The sequence below is a fragment of the Chaetomium strumarium genome, assembly GCF_033439665.1.
Source record: "Chaetomium strumarium strain CBS 333.67 chromosome Unknown B0T15scaffold_5, whole genome shotgun sequence".
Lineage (NCBI taxonomy): Eukaryota > Fungi > Ascomycota > Sordariomycetes > Sordariales > Chaetomiaceae > Chaetomium > Chaetomium strumarium.
Window position 1 is genome coordinate 3,202,018 of NW_026944433.1, and position 17,654 is coordinate 3,219,671.

Below are 17,654 nucleotides of genomic sequence, written 5' to 3' on the forward strand. Positions count from 1 at the left end.
GCAAATCGCTCAGCGAAACCAGGGGATGAAAATGTCTGAAGTAGAGGGATATACGATCAAGTCTATTCAGGTACCTAGGCAAGTCTGTTCCTGAACACGCTACTATTCCTGGACTACCTTAGTAATGCTTCAGTTCTCCGTCCAAAGTGCGGTTATCCAATGCCGCTTCTCAACATGCCACTCTCACTTGAGACCCACCATCTCCCAAATAATTCCCTCAAACGTCCCCAGCGCATCCATCTCATCATTCTCCTTCTTCAACTCCATCGCCCTAGCCTTGAACTTTTCGTCCGCCAACACGCGATTCACAGCCTGGCCGATGGCGTCCTCCCCGGGCTTCTGCGCCGCCAAATTGATCGCGATACCAGCGAACTCGGCCCTGGCACACACCTCGCCCTTGTCGGCTAGGGCTCCCGCCAGCACCATGGGCACGCCGTTCATCACGCCATGCATGAACCCGCCATAGCCTGCGTTGGAGACGAACACGTCGGCGTAGGGCAGGAGCGCGTTATAGGGCAGGTAGTCGATGACGAGGGCGTTGGACGGGAGTTGCCAGGCCGGGTCGTCCTTGGGCTTCTTCTCGAGCTCTGCGCCGCGCGCGCCCAACGTGGCGACGACGATCACGTCGGCCCGGTTGGCCAGGGCCTTGAGCGTGGGCAGGAGGAGCTCGCTGTAGTCGAGGTGGATGGTGCCCTGGGTCACGAAGACAACCCTCTTCTTGTTGGCATCCCCCGCGGGCAGCGCAGCGTTGCTCGTGATGGTGGGCCACCAGACCGGGTAGGCAAAGTCCGGGCTGACGGGCTTGGGAGGCAGGCCGCCGATCAGGCGCAGCCGCGCGGGCTTGTTGCGGATGGGATACTCCAGGCTCGGGCTTGTCGCGAGTACCGTGGCGTCGCCGAGACTCAGGACGAATTCGAGGAAGTCGTCCTTGATGGGGCGGGTGGCGCCGAGGGTTTGGTACAGCGCATTGTAGTGCGCCACTACGCCCTGGTAGCCCGGCTCCATGGCCTCCCGCGTGGACCGCCAGAGCGCGAGGTTCTCCGGCGTGGGGTCGTAGCGGAAGCCTGGGCCGAATGGGGGGGTTTGGTCGTCCGCGGAGGCATAGACGCTGGAGTGGAAGACAATGGCCTTAGGGAGGGAGGTGTAGCCCTCTGGGAGGGGCGCGCCGCACACGAAGGGCCCGAGGCCGCCGGCAAAGCTCTCGTGGAGGATGACGACTTCGCAGCCGGGGTGCTCCCTGCGGACTCGCTCGAGCGTCTCCTTCAGGGCGCGGTGCGTATGAGGCGTCGCGTCGCCAAAGATGTACTTCATGACCCAGGTCTCGTCGTGCACCTTAGGCGCCTGCGTGAAGTATATCTGCTCCCATTGAAATGGGTTCTCGACGAAGGTTGCGCCTATCTTCTCCACCGACGCCTTGAACTCAGCACCGGTGATGAAGTATACCTGGAACCCTCTCTTGACAAGATGCTCCGAGATGTGCAGGAGCGGGGTCATGTGTCCCGAGGCACTGAACGCGGCCGCAACCAGGATCGGCCTGTCCTTGGGTGTGTCCATGTTGTATGACGCTACAATGCTTGCGTTGTTGGAGGGGAACTGAACGATGCTGCCCTGGATACGGTGGGTTGAAGAGAGGGCTGGGACTCAGGCTGTCCCGTTAAAGTATGTTGTGAGAGTCCTGTCCAGGATGGCCTGAGACGTAGCGCGGGGGCCCGTTGATACTATATACGTTTTGCACCCAACGAGGCAACTACGAGCTGAAGGAGACCGTGCCTGCGGTGCTGACATATTTTCCGTCATCATCCAATAAGCATCCGATGGCCTCAAAGCTGACGGGGCACGAGGAAATTACAGGTTGCAGTCGGCCGTGTGACTGTGCGGTGTCCTTATTGTTGCCAGTCCGAAGGTGCAGTCAGTACTGTCGGTTGCGGCGAAGATGCGGCGAAGACAAGTCCGAGAGAGGGCCTCGGAAATCAGCGTGTTCACTGTTGCCCTCTCCTCCCACGTTGCTGCTAATCGGCGGTAATCTCGCTTCTTGTTCCCTCCTGCAGCAGCTAGCGGCACGGCTCAGATGCGCTGCTGCGTTGTCAGCGTTGAGATATACTACCTTACCCAATGCAGACAGTGCAGAGCAAGCATAACTGCGTGCCAAAAATCCATTCGCTTTCGATATGATGCATGAGCCACATCAGTGTGTTACAGTTGTGGCTGTTCAAGGTCTTGGCACATGTTCAGGGTGGCGCACGTTTAAATTGGTCGCAGCAGAAGAACGCGTCGAGGACCAGAGCGCGCGTTTCGTGCATCCCCATCCTGATCACGGCCGCAAACAGATAGACATACCCGACTGCAACCTTTCTACTATGGCGGCCGCGAAAATGTCCGACTTTGAGGATGATATGGACATTGATGTCCCTCCCTCCAAGGACATCACTTTCTCTTCTGACAAGACGGCCAAGGGCAAGCGCAGCGCGGCAAATCTCCCTGTCGAGGCCGAAGACAGCCTACCATGGTGCGCGCACAATCATTACGTTCTCCGCCTGAACCTTGCTGATCGAGATTGAAAACGACGACAGGGTTGAGAAATACCGTCCAGTTTCCCTCTCCGACGTCTCGGGCCACCAAGACATCCTCGCCACCATCAACAAGTTCGTCGACTCCAACCGGTTGCCCCACCTCCTCTTCTACGGGCCGCCAGGCACCGGCAAGACCTCGACGATTCTCGCCCTCGCCCGACGAATCTACGGCGCCGAAAACATGCGCCAGATGGTGCTCGAGTTGAATGCCTCCGACGACCGCGGCATTGACGTCGTGCGCGAGCAGATCAAGACCTTCGCCTCCACCAAGCAGATCTTCACAATGGCCTCGCCAGCTGCGCGGACAGGCATCGCCGGGTTCAAGCTCATCATCCTTGACGAGGCCGACGCCATGACGAATACGGCGCAGATGGCCCTGCGCCGCATCATGGAGAAGTACACGGCCAACACGCGGTTCTGCATCATCGCCAACTACTCGCACAAGCTCAGCCCCGCCCTCTTATCGCGTTGTACAAGGTTCCGTTTCAGCCCTCTGAAAGAGCAGGATATACGGGTTTTGGTGGACAAGGTGATTGAGGAGGAGAACGTCAAGATCGCGCCCGATGCCGTCGAGTCGCTTGTGCGGCTGAGCAAAGGCGACATGCGGCGGGCGTTGAACGTGCTGCAGGCGTGTCACGCATCAAGTAGGCCCCCCTTTTTCCACTTTCCAACTTACCTATCTACCCTATTGCGCACGATGCACATACTGACCGACCGGGGCGACAGGTACACCGCTCCGAGAACCCAACACGCCCAAGGTTCTCGAGAAGGACATCGTCCGGGAGACTATCACAATACACACCATCTACAACTGCGTCGCGGCGCCGCCCCCCGACGCGATCAAGAAGATCCTCAACACGCTGTTGAGTACAAGTGACGTCACCTCTTGCTTGGCCACCATCAACACGCTCAAGGTCGCCCAGGGGCTGGCGCTGGCCGACATCATCACCGCTCTGGCGGAGGAGCTGGTAAAGCTGGAAGTAAAACCGCAGGTCATGATCAGGTGGCTAGAAGCCCTCGCAGAAGTGGAGCATAGAGTAGCAAGCGGGACGAACGAGGCAATACAGACGTCTGCGCTGGTGGGGGCCATACGGAACGGGGTGGAGTTGATGGGCTGAATTGAGCGTGCTGCGAGTGGAAAGAAGCGGAATACTTCACCCTCATGACTGCTGTGCTGTGCACGCAGTACCTTCCAGCTAGCAGTCGGGTCATCAGTCCTGTCCAGCCGCAGAAAGTGGACCGAGAGGGGCTGACGACGGGGCACCCGCGTGTGCACCCGCCAAGTACGTATCAAAAAAATACTTAAGTTGAGCTAATCAATGACATACCTTTAGTAAGTATGCAACGTTAAGTTTGAGAGCGGAAGGTATTCAGTTATGCTATGCATTGGTTTTCTTTGCAGCTCCGTGATGCTGATTGAATCGGTGTACCTAAGGTACCTACCTACCTTTTCTTTGCCATATGCGGAAAGCGCATCTTCCTAACACTGTGCGGAGTTACCCCGTACAGCGTTAACCCCCCCATCGTGTATGTACCGTGTTCAGAGGTTGGACCCACCAGTGCGGGATGGCACGTTTTCTGACGAGCAAGGGTTCGGTAAGCTCCGATAGGGCTGATTCAGGGTCCTCAACGTCCTACCACAACCACCACGATACCACCCATGATGAAATATGCGAAATGCTTCCGTTCTTGAATTGAGACCAATGCGCGCGGGCCGTGTGGACACTGTTTGTCCCAAGTCCATTCAAACTTCCAGCGCTGGTGACTCGTCATCTGCATTGGATTGGCATGGCATTGAACAGTCGGACGTGGGCCGGCTGCAGTGGAGGTTAGGACGGTCAAGCAGAGGGTAAGCGTCCCTTCGACCTCGGCTTGCTACTCAGACCGGTGCAGCAACAGTATTAGTGTGGATGACTCGGGCGCGCAGCATTTCTCCTAAGAGAGCCGATAACTCCTCTTTTTCTGCGCCTTTACTGTGGCCTCTGTACACATCATGATTGAATCCGCCTTCCGTCAACCATGCTCAAACTGCGGACGGAGGACAAGTCCAGACGAAACAGTGCGGAAAGCGTAGGGACGCTACCAAGGTGAGCTGAGTTAGGTAATCGCTCTTGTAAGGACTTGACAAGTGAGTTGCAGTGACATTGGAGAATTCATCGCTTCCTCGTATTGTTCTCTCGCAAGGGTCAGGGAGCTAGTTATGAACAGCCAAATAATCCTTGAGATCTAATTGGGCTACCTTTGTGGATAGGCGGTAGCTGAATACTCGTAAATCCTGACAACGTCTTTCAGCAGGGTGTCGAGCTCGAGTATGTCCGATCTTATCGTGAAAAGCCTGTAAAGACCTTTCGTGTCCGGCCTGAAACAGACTTCGCTTCGGACGGGACGTCGCGATCGGATCGGGAACGCGTTAGGAGGATGGTCCGTCCGTGAACCAATGAGGTACCGTATATGTGGTGCTGGATTGACGTCAGTTTGAGGTTATAAGGGCGCTTGTAGCGTACGTTCAACATAGCCGGACCAATCTATTTACATGCTGGGTTGACGACGCTTGGGGTCACGCGGCCGCTTTGACACTTGGGTTTGCCATTGTACCCCTGACACCACACTTCAACAACCGTAACTATTGGCCTAGTCCGTAGATAGAGCCATACTGACGACGGAGGACGCACACATGGATGCTCAAAACTTCGTCGACATGCAGGGATTGCAGGCCCCTGGGAAGGGCCGCCCACAGTGCTGAGTCTACTGACCCGGTGCTCCTATAGACTGATCCAAGTGCGTCGCACGGTCCTATAAAATCGATGCCTGCCCACCGCCCCACCTTCCACCGCTTTCCTCTTTTCAACCAAAAGAGTCTTTCGCGCCTGCTGTCACGACAGCAGTTTTGTATGTCCCTTCGTTCCTCCTTCTCTTCGCTCGCCCTCAGCGCAAGTCTTCTTCTTTCTCTCCCCTCTCTGCTCGTGCCACGATGCCGAGCGACGCCGTCCGCCATGACGCCCACACCCCCGCCCCCAGCACCGACCTCGCCGCCATCTACGAGTGGCGCGAGGGACACATCGCGTACCTCACGCGGTGGGAGGAGCTCGACCAGGCTCGTCGCGACGAGGTCAGGTCCTGCAGAATCCCCCGCGGCGCGATGGGCCATCCGGTCATTGTGCTCCGCCGCCTCTCCGAGCGGCCGACGCACGTCCTCATCACGTGTGTCTCCACCCACGGAGCCGGTCCGCATGACGATTTTCGTGCGCCGTGGGAGAGGCCCGAGCGCATGCGTGCGCTCGGCGCTAAAGTCCCCGAGGACTTCCGCGCCTTCCACGGCAGCGAGCGGCCGAGCCAGGTCTCCGAGTACCTCCACCTGGAGGGGTACAACGCCTGGCCAAAATCACAAACCAGCTGGGTCAACACCCAGCAGGTGGACCTCGTCCCGGTGGCCATCCTCGGATGGTTTACCAAGCCCCGCCGGCCGCAGCCCCTGCGGGTCACCCGCGCAAGTCTCGAGGACTTGCGCGACCACATGGCCCGCGCCAATTGGGGCTGGGGCAAGCCCGTGCGGGACGACCGTCGTCACCGCGGCGGCGATGGCAGCTGAGGCGTGGCGGGCGTCAACTGGGAGGCCCAGACTGGCGGTGCCGGCTTGGCGAAGGTCCCAGAACTGGAGAGCCGGGGCTTCTGCCGGGCCCTAAGGGCGGGGATGGGAGAGGGCCCGACATGGTTGGGTGGTTGGGTCGGGCCAGGGCGCAACAACACCGAGCGTGTCGACATACACATACCCATCACGACGACATACACAGACCGGGCGCGACGAGCCAGCACCACACCACTCACAGCTACGGGGTGTGCCGTCCTGGATCTCACCTCGCGATTCATCCGACCGTCGGCAACAGTCAACGCCCGCACGGTAGGGCGGTAGGGCCGGGCATGGGCGCAACAATACCGAGCGCGACGACACATAAGCGCTACGACATATGGCGCATAGAGAAGTTCACCCACAACATCCTGTGGTACGAAGACTAACATCCGTACCTACCTAGGTATATTGACCACCATAGGGAAAAGCCCGCCAAAGCACATACATCACGGGATACAGGAACCCATCCCGCAACAGTCCATCACCGTCAAACACTATTCTCTATTTACTTTTGACTCCCCAATACATTATCGGGCCTTGCAAACTTACCGACACTGATTGATTCTCCATCTCCCACGAACCGGCCACTGCCCAGACATTCAGCGCCCTTTGCTCCGCACCGCTGTCTCTCAGTCTCAAATCGCTGAAAGACACCCTTCCAGTACTCGTCCCATCCCTCGAACCAGAACTCAAGCCATTCGCGGTGATGGAACTCGCATAGCACCGCCTTCCTCTCCGGTGGCTGCCGCTCCGCAAGTCGACGACAGGAGATGTGGCCGGCCGCCGCCGCTGGGTGGCGCTGTCGGTAACGGTACACCCGTTCGCACGGCTGCCAGTCTTTGAGAATCTCGCAGCCGCAGCTGTATAGGATACGCGTGACGAGGCACATCGTGGCGGGAAGAAGGACGTGGACCGATTGCGGGTTGCTGAGTCCCCACAACAATCCTGGCTCCAAACGGAAGCAGTTCCGTTTCCTAGCCAGAATCCTTGTCGGTGTCCCAGTCGGAACTCATGTCCTCGACCTGGCGCCAATTCAGACCCGTGCGCATTGCGCTCAGATCGACACCCAAGTCCGTCCTCGAGATGATGACGACGAAGCAGATGCTCCTCCTACTCCCAGTGCGGACCGGCCAAGTCGCCCAGGAAGGAACGCTGCGGCGTCTGGCACCGGTTCCGGCAACAGAGGAGGCCATCGACCAACTCGTAGACCCGATGCGCCGCGGCGCCGGGAAAGCCCTCGGCACATTCTCGAGGCACTAGTAATCACCGTCGTCCGACTGCGTGACTCAAAGCGGCACTACAAGCCCAGAACGTATTGCTCTGCGGTTGTGTCGTAGGTGCCCGTGCCTCCAACGGGGAGGCCCGCTCCGGAGCCGCGGTTCCGTTTCTTGATAACATCCGTCTTCAAGCTCAACGGCCTGACCACGCCATGGAGTTTGAGGAAAAGACCGCATCTAGAAAGACCTTTGTTCATCTCCGGGCCATACTCCCCGGTGTGTATTGTCTTTCTCGATGTCGTAGCAACGAGCCGTCGAGTCAACTGTTCATGCTTGTCAGCTGTCGCAGGTGAGGGAAAAGTCCCGACAAGTCTTTTTGACGAGAGGAGATTGGCAAAGGGGTGTCCGTAGTATATAGCTTCAATCCACATTATATTATTCGCTAGCGATTAGTAGCCAAAAACGAACCAAAACATTGTCCCAAGTCGACATTTGTCAAGCCGTGCTTCCTCTTGAGGCGCTGTTAAAATTGTCTTGCCGGGGCCAGTTCTTAGGTTTGTCTCGGCACGAGCCCACGTTACAGCGATAGACGGTCTCGTCTCCTCGTACGGCGTAGCCTGTTCCGTTCTCCAGCTCTTCGTTTTGTCGTCACTCACAATAAGTTACCAACGGGTGTTAGTTCTGGCTAGCGTAACGGAGAGAAATGCCCTCGCGGCGACGTCAAACCCGTGGTGACGCCAAACCCGTGGTGGCGTACTGCTACAAAGCTCGTACTGCCATAAAACCCGTGGAGGGTGCGCAGTGAGGTCGTTTCCGCAAACTTGACCAGCGTTCGACACTGTCCCGTCTTTGGACAACGAACGACAATACACAAAACTCCCAAACTCAGGTCTTTGCTTTTTAAGAAAACACCAATGATCATCACCATACCACGGGCCGCCGTGACGACTCACGCCCCCCGTTGCGCCCACCCGCCGCTCTGCGAGCCTTGCCGCCGCGGCTAGATCGGTGCTGCTCTCGGTGGCTCGAACTTTGGAGGATTTGCTCGCCGCACAGGGTCAGAGGACGTAGTCGACAAACCGGGACTCCTTTCTGTTTGGGGACACATTGTTGGCGGTCCGGAGTCTGGACGTCGCCGGGGTTCCGTTGTTTACGTTGGTGGACCTATCAAGGTTGCCCCTTTGAAGGGCGGATGATTTAGGGGATTTGGGTTAGTCCCGAGAGAGAAGTCTCAGGGTCTCAGACCAGATGTCTGCTGACGATCTAGGCCATAGTAATTGGCTAATTAGTTGTGCTGGTGGTGTGGGACATCATGGACATAGTATTTGTAGTTGTGGGCCTAAGAAGAAGAACCAAATCCAAAGGGGCTACGCGACATCACCTGCGCCCTTATGTGGCAACTATGGCTACGTGTGGTAAGTAATATCACATTATCTGGTGCTAGGTAGTGTGCGATGCATTTGTTGCTCTTAATGTAGATGTCGAAAAGGTAGTGAGGGCCTTCTGAGGTTCTGAATGCATTACACTAGATGTATCTTGGCCCCGCGACACGACACCTGGTAGTTAGTATTGGTCAAGTAGGCTCTCCAGCGTATGTCCCTTCTCCTTAAGTCCTACCGCCCTCTCCTCCAGGTAAAGACGATACAGCTCCCTTGGGATGGTCTCATCTTCGTCCTCTCAGAGGTGATAAGCTATTCCCGCACCACATATCGAGCAGTTTGCAATAATGAAACAAACCTCCATGGCATCGGAACGTCAATCCAAAGGAGGGAACGGTGTGATGTCGAGGTGGGTTAGGGGTTTTCTTCCAACGAGGCGCGCCATGTAGGTCCTTGACCTCGGTGCGGTTTGTGAAGGGACAGTACGGAGAGTACCATTCTGAGGAAGAAGTATCATAGGTGTGGGGGAATCACTTTTCAGGTTAACACTTGTGTTGACGGTAGCTTGGTGGAGGACAAACGAAGAGGACTTGCGATAATTAAACGGACCGGCTGGGTGCCATGGATTATATACCCATTGAGAGGTCTTAGAAGCCCCTAGCTTGCTGGACAGCACGGTTTGCGCACAGGATAACACCGCCCGTCTCCCGACTATCCTGCTCTCCATCATGGGCTTCTTCATTGATTTATGCTAAAGCTCCGATGGTATTGGTGAACTTTCCGAGCCGTGACGGCGATGAGTAGTAAGGTCCGACCACTATTACCAGAAATGACTTGACCACCCCTTCAGGTCTCTTATGATTGATTGACTTTGCAAAAGATCATACTGTAAGCATCCAACGCCTGGAGGCTTGTTACCTATGCGAGCAGTAAGCAAGGGGACGCCCCCACGGCCCCGTATTGTAGGCAGCAATAACGTTATATAACCCTAGCCCCCACTACCTGCCACCTTCCCAATACCGTTAGCGAAAAATCCACAAACTTTTCATGTCCGACCCCCTTTTTGTGATGATGTTCACATTTCACACAGCGCTTCAGGTTCACTTCCAAGGGCGAACAGGCAGACCCATGCCGTATAATCGAGCCGAAGCCAAGGACCTAAAAAAAACCAACCGTATATACAGCACTACGAAGTAACGGCCACGTGCTTGCCCAGCCTCGAAGGAAACAAATGGGTTAGGGGTTGGGTTCTTGCATCGTGCCGTTGCCCGTTCCAGACCTTTGTTGGTTTCCGGAAAGCGCATTCTTTCTCTTCATCTTGCTCCATCCCATATTCCTCCTGTGAGCTAAACGCTTTACAATGCACTCGGCGAGGGGTTTCCTAGCAACTATCGTCTTCCTGCTTCTCTCTCTATATCTTCTATATACGGCTTCGCGGCTATATCACCAGCCGCCCAGAGAAGAGGCCAACTCGATAGGACTCGCAAAAGGTGAAGGTGAGGGAGCAGTGGAGACTGCAAAGAAAAGCCAATGGACACCGGCATCGACACCCACTGGTCCCACTCCTCAGCCTACGCTAGGGGCGTCTCCCAGTAGTCCAGATCTGGGTCTAGCAGAAGCCGCTGAGCATGCCGGTACCGGGACTGCCGCTGCTTCAGCGCCCTCAACGCCCTCAGGGGTCGGCCCACAGACACCGTCTATTTCAGCGGCGGAAGGACTGGTCGAGCCCAACGACGTGGTCCTCATTTTGAAGACGGGCTCCAACAACGTCTGGCGCCGTCTCCCACTGCACTTCCTCACGACATTCGCCAACAACCGCATCCCCAACTATGCCATCTACTCGGATGCCCACGAGCGTCTCGCACCCGGCATTGCGACGATCGACGCCATCGCCAATGTCTCGCAGCTTCTCGGACAGCACGACCCGGCGGCTCACCGCATCTACACCTCCCAACTCGCCCACATCCGCCCCAACACCTATCGGGAACAAGCCGGCCTGGCAGGGGACACCACGCCGGACCAGGCCGCCGACGGCAACCCGGAGGGCTGGGTGCTCGACCGCTACAAGTTCCTCCCCATGCTGCAGCACGCATACACCGCCTGGCCGGACCGCAAGTGGTATTTCTACATCGAGGACGACACGTACCCGTTCTGGTGGAACATCCGGCAATTCCTCGCCCGGCACGACCACACCGCGCCGGCGTACTACGGCGCCATGTCCGGCCCCAGCAACGCGACGTTCGCGCAGGGCGGGTCGGGCATCGCGTTCACGCACGCCCTGATGCAGAAGATGTTCAACAACAACAATAACACGAGCGATAGTAGTAATCAGGCGACACTGGACAAGTACGCCAACCTCACCGCAGCCGAGTGCTGCGGCGACATCATCCTCGGCGCCATCCTCCGCGACTACGGGGCCGAGGTCAACGGGGGCGAGTTCGGCCCCAGCCTGCTCTTCCGGCCCGAGCCGCCGTGGAAGACGCGCTTCGACGTCAGCGTGTGGTGCGAGCCGGTCATGACGTTCCACCACCTGCACCAGCAAGACCTCGCCCTATTCTCGGAGCTGGAGGAGGAATTGCGGGTCGGCGGACCGGGGGAGCCGGGTAGGGAGAAGGTCTTGTTCCGCGACGTCTTTATGAAGTTTGTGTATCCCTATCTCATCGAGGAGATCAGGGAGGGGAAGGGGGAGCAGGTCAAGGACTGGGATAATCATGCGGATCTGTGGCTGCTGCGGGATGGGCTGCCGGTGCCGACGGAGCTACTATCCTCGTCAGAAGGGGTGGTGGGTGTTGACGTGGCGGCTGCGGTCAGAAGCTCCGAGGGCTGCAAGGAGGCGTGTCGTAAGGTGGAGAAGTGCTTTTCGTGGAAGCACACGGGCGCAACGTGTTCGCTGGACTCGGGTGTGAAGTTTGGGGCGGCACAACAAGCACCGATGCAGGGGGATCAGGCGAAAGCGGTGGTAACGAGTGGATGGATGTTGGACAGGTTGAATGCCACGTTGTTGGCGAACGAGTGTTGGGGTTTCAGGGACTGAAGGGGACAGGAGATCGGTGTACAGGTCATGATCACTGATAGGTACTTAATATCTGTATATGTATACTCGTAGATTTAAACCACACTGTAGCCTGCGATTGGTTGCTAAAAGACAGTCCTGGACTTCGAGGCAAAGTCCTATCTCTTTTGCTCTGTAGATCATTGCGAAGCATAGCGTATACCAAAGCCGGCCCTTATCCCTCCCTATGCTCGCCACTGCACGTTTGTAACGGACAGAATCTATGCGGGGGATCTCGTAAAACGGAGGTGACGGACAGACACTCTATTCAGCGGTGTCTCTTTTGTCTCCGGCAGGGTTTCCGAAGAGGTAGTTTGCATCGTTTTCTCTTGCAACGTCACGCTTCCGTACCTAGGACTCCAGTCTATCTTGCTAGGACTGCGAGCTTCGACTTTGGCGCGTCCCCCCCTCCCCCCCTCCCCTCCCCCTTTCTCCCCGGAACTTCCAATATTCTTCTTCTGCTCCCGGTTCCTCGACGCCCATGCTTCTCTAAACGGTACGCTTCTGTCGCCCGTTGCTCCCTACTACTCCTAGTAGCTCCCCTTTTCAACTCCTATAGATAAGTATCTACTCATGCGTTGCGAGGCCAGCTCGCTTTGTGACACGCTCCTCGCCCAGCGCCATACTAGCAGTAGCCATCTTCTGAAGCCTTCCATCTCTGTCTTTGCAATCTGCACAAACGCCAAAAGAAGCATACAAACGCGCGCGGTCCATCTGTCCGTCAGACAACGCCTTCAGGGCCTCAGCAGCCGCCGTCCTGATCGCCATGCTCCATAGTATTCATACCGTGCGCCGTAGCTGGTCGGCGGAGGGCATGTCGTCGTCGGTAGAAGCAATTAGGATCACAATCTTCTTATCAGAGCTACTAGTATTAGTACTACTAGTACTAGTAGTAGTAGTAGTAGGCCGGACGATATGCGTAGGGGTACTAGTATGCTGCATCTGCCATGACGGGCTTGTGGGAGCAGCGGCCGGCGGCTTCGGCTCACACAGGGTTGAACTCCAGCGACTCCGGTACGTCGGGCTGGCGGCAGCGGCGCGGGGCGTGTCTGCTGCTGTGTTCTCTCGTAGCCGACACTCCTGCCGCGAGCGCGGAGATAAAGGGGTCGGAGGGTCGGGATGGCCAGGCACACCATCGCCACGGCGATCTCGGCGCCGGCCCAGGCAAAGGAGCCGGTAAAGTTCACTGAATAAGGGTAGTAGTAAGTGGTAATGCTGGGTGGCGCAGTCTCTCCCAGCCATTGTTGCCCGCCATGGGCCAATAAACGCAGGGACCGTACGCCTCTCAGACGGTATGGTTACTCCGGCAAGCTTATTGTCGACCGTATGCCACGTTGCAGGGAGCCACCAGACCGTGGGTGTGGGTCAGCCATGTTCATAACGGCGATCGGCCCCATTCGCGGTGGGATCTGGCAGCGGTGCATATCACCGCCCGGCTGCGCCTATGTGGCCAACTCCTGTCAGTTCGGTCCGCGGACGTGTGGTAATACAACTTGCAGGCCTATTATAGTACAGTGTACAACCCGCGAATCTACAATTGCCGGGCGGTGACCTCTTAGTTTCCCTTTCTGGGCTACTGTCTACAAGATCACAACCCGACGGCTGCTCTGAAGCTGGTTGCCCGGGTCAAGTCACTCGTGAAGGCGGGATTCCTTCCCTTTGGGGAGGGGACGGTAACCCCTTCTCCGTCATGGGCCTCATGTTTCCCGCCGACGATGTGGAAAAGTACATCATAGAACCTGAGGGCATCTAGCATAGAGATGACTCAATTCAAATACTCCATCGGCCCAAGAGGCATCTCGCTCGACCGTTCGAAGTATGCCTTTGGTCTACTTCCCAGTCCTGTTCAAGGAGCCGAACCAGCAACTACGCGGCAGTAACCGGAAACCGACGAGCACGGTTTAACGCTCCATCTAAAACCTATCCAAGAGTTATATGAATTTAGAGTGAACGCGACAGGGCGGCATCCCGGCAGTCCGTGGCTCGCTCGCCCTGACCATATCGACGAGGGATCTTCGCGAAACACAGGGTAGATCCGTGGCGATGAAATTGTCGAAGAGTTTCGGGAGAGCTCCAAAGCCCATGTTGAGGGCGCGTTCAAACCTAGCAGCCTGGGAAGGCAGGGATCGTTTGCGTAATCGGCGACGCACGACGCCCAGCCAACGTGTGGACACGGCGGCCGTCATGATGGCCGCTGCGGAAGGACTAGGTCCCGATGACTCGGAGTTCGTAGACCTCGCCGGGGAGGCTGGTTCGGCAACTCGCACGTCTAACTGGGGCCGGGCATTGTCGTGATTCTTTCGATGCTACAAGGTTCCAGGGAGGACTGGGCGTGGAAGGCCCGGGCCGTGTATTATCGACACTTTTACGTGCCTGAATGTGTGACGGGAGTGGCTGCGCCGCTGCATGGTAATCGCTTGATGATGTAAGCAATGCATATACAGTCCTACCCCATGTGCCCAGCCGAATCTCCTCGCCATTTTCCCCGCGGGTGGGGTATCCTTGTGCCCTCCCCAGCCCCTCCGCTGTAATACATGTATCTAAAGCGTCATCCTTTTCATCAACTCGCAAATATTCCCAGTAAAGTCCTAAGGACGCCCGCGACATGAAACTCGGCCAGCCCCTCAGCGGTCTCCTAAGCCTGATATGCTCCCGGGGGAAGATGAAACGCCAGCCAGTTTCTCTCCATCCCTCGCAGCTGTGCGAGAGATGCTGGGTCCTGCGGTTCGACGAGAAAGGCCTGCAGCCTTGTTGCGGCCGAGACAGCGGATGGACGGAAACACCTCGCGTGGCCTAATGGGGGTCTTCGGGGGCGTGAAGCTCGACTACGAGCTCGATGATTCGCTTCCCGATCTTCCCCGGCTTCAGCATACCGCTGACCTTGGTTGCGACTTTTGCCGTGTCCTGCGCGGCGCCGTACTCGACAGCTCGGATTCGAAATACGGCAAGCTAATCGGCCGGTCCGGGAAGCTACTCCGCCCAGGCGAGGTCTCTCCTGTCCGCGTCGAGCTATATCTCGAGTGGGTCGGCGAAGACCCGTCTGTCGATTCGGGGGCCCTCTTTCTCTATGCTATGTTCACATCGATGGACCACTCTTACCCCGAGCGCACGCTGCAGGCGTGTTTCTGTGTCGAGAGTCTGCGCCCCAGTGGAGATCACTCGAGCAGGTGGTACCCGACTTGACCCATCTCCTAAGTACATGTACCCGCTTCCCATGCTAACCCGCCCGAATATAGCGCCTGATCCAGTCTCCGAATGGTTGAGAATCCCTTCGTCCCAGACCACGGTGAACCGGCTGGATCCTGAAACAATTGCCTGGGCGGCTGACAGCATCAAATCGTGTGCGGAGTCCCACAACCACCACCATGACCACAAGTCTTTATCAGGGACATTCCGGCCCAAACGCCTATTGGACTTAATGGACGGCCAAGTCCGGCTGGTGGTCTGCGAGGAGCTTGCCTCAGATGAAGCGAACGCCCCCAGTCTCAACTACGCCGCCCTGGGCTAATGCTGGGGGTCCGCAAGCGACGCACAGCGGCAGCTGACGACCGATTCCAGCACGCTCCTAGAGCGAAAGGCTGGAATCAGCGAGCAGGAGATGGTCCCCGGTCCTTCGCGACGCCGTCCTCGTGACAAGAGCTCTGGGCATCTCGTACCTCTGGATCGACTGCCTGTGCATTCTCCAGGGCGAGGCCGACAGGGACGACTGGGTCGAGCAGGCTTCAGCCATGCACCGCATATACGGCTACGCGAGGGTCACCATCGTCGCGCTTGCCTCGAGGTCTTGCATGCAAGGGTTTCTCGACTTCCCGGCCGAGGGCCTCCACATCGACTATCGCTCGACACTCCAGCGCAAGGCGGCGGGCACCATAAAGATAAATCTCCTCGGCGCCAGCCGAGACTACAGCCTGATGAGGAATCCACCGTACGCCGTGATACGGTCCCAGAATCTGTGGACATCGGACTGGCTGTCCAGGGGCTGGACGTATCAGGAAGCGGCAGCGTCTGCTCGGCTGTTGGTTTTCGGCGAGCTCGGCCCCTTCTTCTCCTGTCCGGCCCAGAACGAGCTGATGCGTCCGCGATGGCGAACCGTGAATCCGCCATCGAATCTTGAGCAATTCGAATTTTCCGGCCTGGCCAACGAGGGCGACGGAATCGAGCTTTGGGAGCGCGTCATGCGGCAGTACGGTCGTCGTTCCCTGGGGTTCACCCACCCGACGGACGCGCTGCCGGCGCTCTCGGGAATCGTCTCTTTGCACCAACAGCTTCCCGGAGCAGTTCAGTGAATCCGATTACGTGGCGGGAATCTGGAAGAAGCAGCTGCTGATGGGCCCGATGTGGGTCAAGCAGGGCGGAAAGGCCAAGTGCAGCCAGGCAGCCCATCTTCGATTTCTGGCCAGCAGGGCTTCTTCTGGGTTTGTTAGCCCCTCATGGAGTTGGGTTCCTCGCGGGCGGGTCACTCCGTCAGTTTGGCATGAGCATAATGATCGACGCAAGGTGCCTGTGCTGCAGCAAAGCTGTGCCGATATCAGCGCCTCAGCTACGAAGAAGGGGCCGGACCCGTTCGGTGAGACAACAGAGGCGGTGCTGACCGTCACGGGATTGGTGGCATCACTCCCCACTGGCTCGCTTCGAAAGGGCAACGAGGCACAGTTTTTTCCCGACCACGAGTGGACCTTGGAGGATGAGTTTCGTCAACATTGGCACCTTTCCTTTGACTGGGTTCCTCACGCCACGCAAGGGGCATTCAAACCGTTGAAGCTTTTGTCCCTTGGCGTCTACGGCATTTATATGGATGGCGAGTACAAGCTTAGTGGGTATTTCGGATTGGTGATTCGCGAGGCCGGCACGCCCCATGAATGGAAATACTACAGAATGGGCACATTCCGTCAGGGATATGATCCGAACCGGGGACGGAAACCAAGATCCCAGTATCGGCCTGACAGGTGTGAGCAATATTTCCGGCAAAAGGGGGAGGAGCTTACGGTGAAGATCATATGATGTGTAACACCCCGGCGGGATTGTCACTCAGGCTTTTGCAGATTCGGTTGGGTTCCAGAATAACAGACCGATGCATTCCCCAAAAGTTGCCCTCAGCGATTTCCGTTGTTGTGCATTGTCCTGAGCTGCCGCTGCTTTAACCTGAGCAAAGGTGAGCCTGAGCCAGAGTAAACCTGGTGGAACTGAGCTAGAGTAAGCCCGGCCAAAATTGCCCTTTAAGACTACGGACCACTAAAACTAATAGCCAACTATATATATAGGGTTACTACTCGGACCCCATTACTAAGACCGCTATTAGATATGTGTGACGAAACCACAGGCAGTCCTGCCTGTGAAAGGGTTCGCCGGTCGAAGGTACTGCTGGTCGGACTGTAGGTCTCGGTGAAGCCAAAAGGTTCACAACAATGCTTGTCGCAATGTCTGTACAATAGGTAAGGACTATTGCTTGAAATTGCTCACTGAGGAAGCTAGCTATCTGAATGAATGGCAGAATGGTAGAACTATATACAGCTTCCTCCCCTAGGTATTCCGCACCTAGACCTCTGGAACATTTGGAACAATTGTTGTTCTCATTGTTCTATCTGGAACAACGTTCCTTGGCGTTGTTCCTCAGGAACAATCGTTCTTGGCATTGTTCCTGATTTCCTCAACCCTCATTGGTCCTTCTTGGCTTGTAATGATTGGACACGGGCGCCGCCCGTCGGCCATGCAGGTCGGCCCCCACCGGCCTCTGCAGGTTAGTTCATGACATTATAGAGACCTACAGTTTGACCAGCATTACCTTTGACCAGCGAACGCTTTTAGAGG

At 57.0% G+C, this 17,654-nt stretch overlaps 6 protein-coding genes across 6 annotated transcripts; 4 read left to right on the forward strand and 2 right to left on the reverse strand.

The window, feature by feature from the left end:
- Nucleotides 1–111: 111 nt before the first annotated feature.
- B0T15DRAFT_254568 (glycosyltransferase family 1 protein) lies at nucleotides 112–1,696 on the reverse strand. Its single transcript, XM_062863227.1, has one exon. It carries the CDS (start codon nucleotides 1,552–1,554, stop codon nucleotides 184–186), a length of 1,371 nt encoding a protein of 456 aa, XP_062720638.1. The 5' UTR covers nucleotides 1,555–1,696; the 3' UTR covers nucleotides 112–183.
- Nucleotides 1,697–2,372: 676 nt separating this feature from the next.
- On the forward strand, nucleotides 2,373–3,688 carry B0T15DRAFT_398904 (P-loop containing nucleoside triphosphate hydrolase protein; the record flags this gene model as incomplete). The annotated part of the gene is made up of 3 exons (XM_062864978.1): nucleotides 2,373–2,506; nucleotides 2,571–3,214; nucleotides 3,297–3,688. The coding sequence occupies 3 exons, from the start codon at nucleotides 2,373–2,375 to the stop codon at nucleotides 3,686–3,688; spliced, it is 1,170 nt and encodes a 389-aa protein (XP_062720639.1).
- A 1,931-nt stretch (nucleotides 3,689–5,619) lies between these two features.
- Nucleotides 5,620–6,123, forward strand: B0T15DRAFT_369610 (uncharacterized protein; the record flags this gene model as incomplete). Its single annotated transcript, XM_062864191.1, has 1 exon — nucleotides 5,620–6,123. A coding segment is annotated over one exon (504 nt), but the record flags the coding sequence as incomplete, so codon positions are not given.
- Nucleotides 6,124–7,042: 919 nt separating this feature from the next.
- B0T15DRAFT_558929 (uncharacterized protein) lies at nucleotides 7,043–7,672 on the reverse strand (the record flags this gene model as incomplete). The annotated part of the gene is made up of 2 exons (XM_062870490.1): nucleotides 7,043–7,454; nucleotides 7,511–7,672. The coding sequence occupies 2 exons, from the start codon at nucleotides 7,670–7,672 to the stop codon at nucleotides 7,173–7,175; spliced, it is 444 nt and encodes a 147-aa protein (XP_062720641.1). The 3' UTR covers nucleotides 7,043–7,172.
- Nucleotides 7,673–9,831: 2,159 nt separating this feature from the next.
- Nucleotides 9,832–11,957, forward strand: B0T15DRAFT_537846 (uncharacterized protein). The gene has a single exon (XM_062869648.1). It carries the CDS (start codon nucleotides 10,155–10,157, stop codon nucleotides 11,826–11,828), a length of 1,674 nt encoding a protein of 557 aa, XP_062720642.1. The 5' UTR covers nucleotides 9,832–10,154; the 3' UTR covers nucleotides 11,829–11,957.
- A 2,685-nt stretch (nucleotides 11,958–14,642) lies between these two features.
- Nucleotides 14,643–16,132, forward strand: B0T15DRAFT_495285 (heterokaryon incompatibility protein-domain-containing protein; the record flags this gene model as incomplete). Its single annotated transcript, XM_062867089.1, has 3 exons — nucleotides 14,643–14,982; nucleotides 15,083–15,288; nucleotides 15,416–16,132. The coding sequence occupies 3 exons, from the start codon at nucleotides 14,643–14,645 to the stop codon at nucleotides 16,130–16,132; spliced, it is 1,263 nt and encodes a 420-aa protein (XP_062720643.1).
- Nucleotides 16,133–17,654: the final 1,522 nt, after the last annotated feature.

Bases quoted from the DNA above. Each gene is read 5' to 3' on its own strand.
- B0T15DRAFT_537846 (XM_062869648.1), top strand. From the start codon at position 10,155: ATGCACTCGGCGAGGGGTTTCCTAGCAACTATCGTCTTCCTGCTTCTC.
- B0T15DRAFT_254568 (XM_062863227.1), bottom strand. From the start codon at position 1,554: ATGGACACACCCAAGGACAGGCCGATCCTGGTTGCGGCCGCGTTCAGT.